This window comes from Macaca nemestrina, chromosome 2, assembly GCF_043159975.1.
Source record: "Macaca nemestrina isolate mMacNem1 chromosome 2, mMacNem.hap1, whole genome shotgun sequence".
Taxonomy (NCBI): Eukaryota; Metazoa; Chordata; class Mammalia; order Primates; family Cercopithecidae; genus Macaca; species Macaca nemestrina.
The window spans coordinates 102435679-102437595 of NC_092126.1; the positions used below are offsets into that span (position 1 = coordinate 102435679).

Sequence of the window (1917 nt, forward strand, 5' to 3'; positions counted from 1 at the left end):
TCATGCTTTAAAATTGTAGCATCAGGATTAAGGTTTAGGTTAACATTGAGGTTAGGGCAAGGGGCTGAAGATTAAGGTGAGTTTTAGTGTTTTGTTTGGTCTAGGATTAGAGTCGGGATGTGGCCAGGGTTTAGGCTTTATTGTTTCATATTCAGTGTTCAGACGTTTCTAGTTAAGAGCAGTGCGGTGTGTTGGTCTGCAGCTGTGAAAAGAACACTCCACAGACTTGTGCCCGCCGGTGGCCTCCCCTGTGTCCCTGTGACCACAGCAGCAAAGATGGACCCAGGAACGCAAGTTGCTGATGAAGTATGTCACATTTTTCATGACATGAAAGTTCATAAATGCTCCACACCAGAAGAAATCAAGCGAAGAAAGAAGACTGTCATTTTTTGTCTCAAAGAAGACTGTCATTTTTTGTCTCAGTGCAGACAAAAAGTGCATCATTGGAGAAGAGGGCAAAGAGATCTCAGCTGGAGATACTGGTGTAACCGTAACCGGTCCTTTCAAGCACTTTGTGGGAATGCTTCCTGAAAAAGATTGCTGCTGTGCTTTATATGATGCAAGCTTTGAAACAAAGAAATTCAGAAGAGTATTGTTTGTTTGTTTGTTTTTGTGGGCACCAGAACTACCACCTCTGAAAAGTAAAATGATCTGCACAAACTCTAAGGATGGAATCAAAAAGAAATTTCAAGCAAATGAACCAGAAGATCTCAATTGGGTTTGTGTTAGATGGGTGGGTACTTGATTGCAGCTTTTGAAGGATCCTCTGTGTAGGCCATCATTCAGTGCCACAAATGGAAAGCTTCCATGTTTAATGTTATCCACTTCTAAATAAATAAAGCAACCATATATTTTTAAAGAAGAGAAAACAAGAGTAGTGCTCAGATAGAATGTGTAGCTCATGGAATTCAGTACTGGGGATCATGTTTACTTCCTGGTGTGTGCATTTGCTAAACAGAATTCTACTAAACAGCCAAGGATACATACCCTCTTTTAATTAAATAATAGAAGCCAGTTGAGCATTGTCTTAGAGTTTGTGGAGAAAATGTGTAACCCTAGAAATTATGCCCATTCGTGTATTATCAATGTGTACAAGTCACAGAAAGACATTTTGGAAAGTATATTGCCCAGGAACTTTTTCTGGAAAGGGTAATATGGCTGAAAGGATTCAGCCAAAAGAAAACTAAATTCAAATAAAATAAATTAAAAATAAATTAAAATGAAGACAGCTTCTGTAATAAAGAGGCATTTTTATGTGAAGAGGCATTTTTATATGAAGAGGCATTTTATGTAACTATTGATAACAATGAAACCAGTTATAAATAGTTAAATCTAAATATTTCTGATAATATGAAAAAGAAAGAGGTTTGATGTGAAAAATTAGTAAGGAATTACGCTTATATATTTTTCCAACACTTTGAGTCATATGAGGGGAGAAGTTACAGTGTCCAGAATTTTGACGATCTGAGAGGTAAAAAGTGAAGTTATTTAAACAAAAATAGTTGTTAGGCTGGGCGCAGTGGCTCACTCCTGTAATCCCAGCACTTTGGGAGGTTGAGGTGGGAGGATCACTTGAGATCAGGAGTTCGAGACCAGCCTGGCCAACATGGTGAAACCTCGCCTCTACTAAAAACACAAAAATTAGCCAGACATGGTGGTGCATGTAATCCCAGCTATTTCAGGTGGCTGAGGGATGAGAATCACTTGAATGCGGGAGGTGGAGGTTGCAGTGAGCAGAGATTGCGCCACCGCACTCCAGCCTGGGTGACAGAGCAAGACTCTATTTCAAAAGAAACAGTTGTGAAAGTGATAAATGCACAACGTAAAGACATTTGAACCTGAGGAAAGGCGTGCAACTAAGAGTGATGAAAGGTAAACCTTCATCCTGGGCTTTCCCTTCATTGCTCTTCTGAGATG

General features: G+C 39.5%; 1 protein-coding gene across 1 annotated transcript; it reads left to right on the forward strand.

Moving 5' to 3' along the window:
* The first annotated feature begins 276 nt into the window (after positions 1-276).
* On the forward strand, positions 277-774 carry LOC112426432 (destrin). The gene is given in 3 exon segments (XM_071090504.1): positions 277-372; positions 374-725; positions 728-774. Coding segments are annotated over 3 exon segments (495 nt in total).
* Positions 775-1917: the final 1143 nt, after the last annotated feature.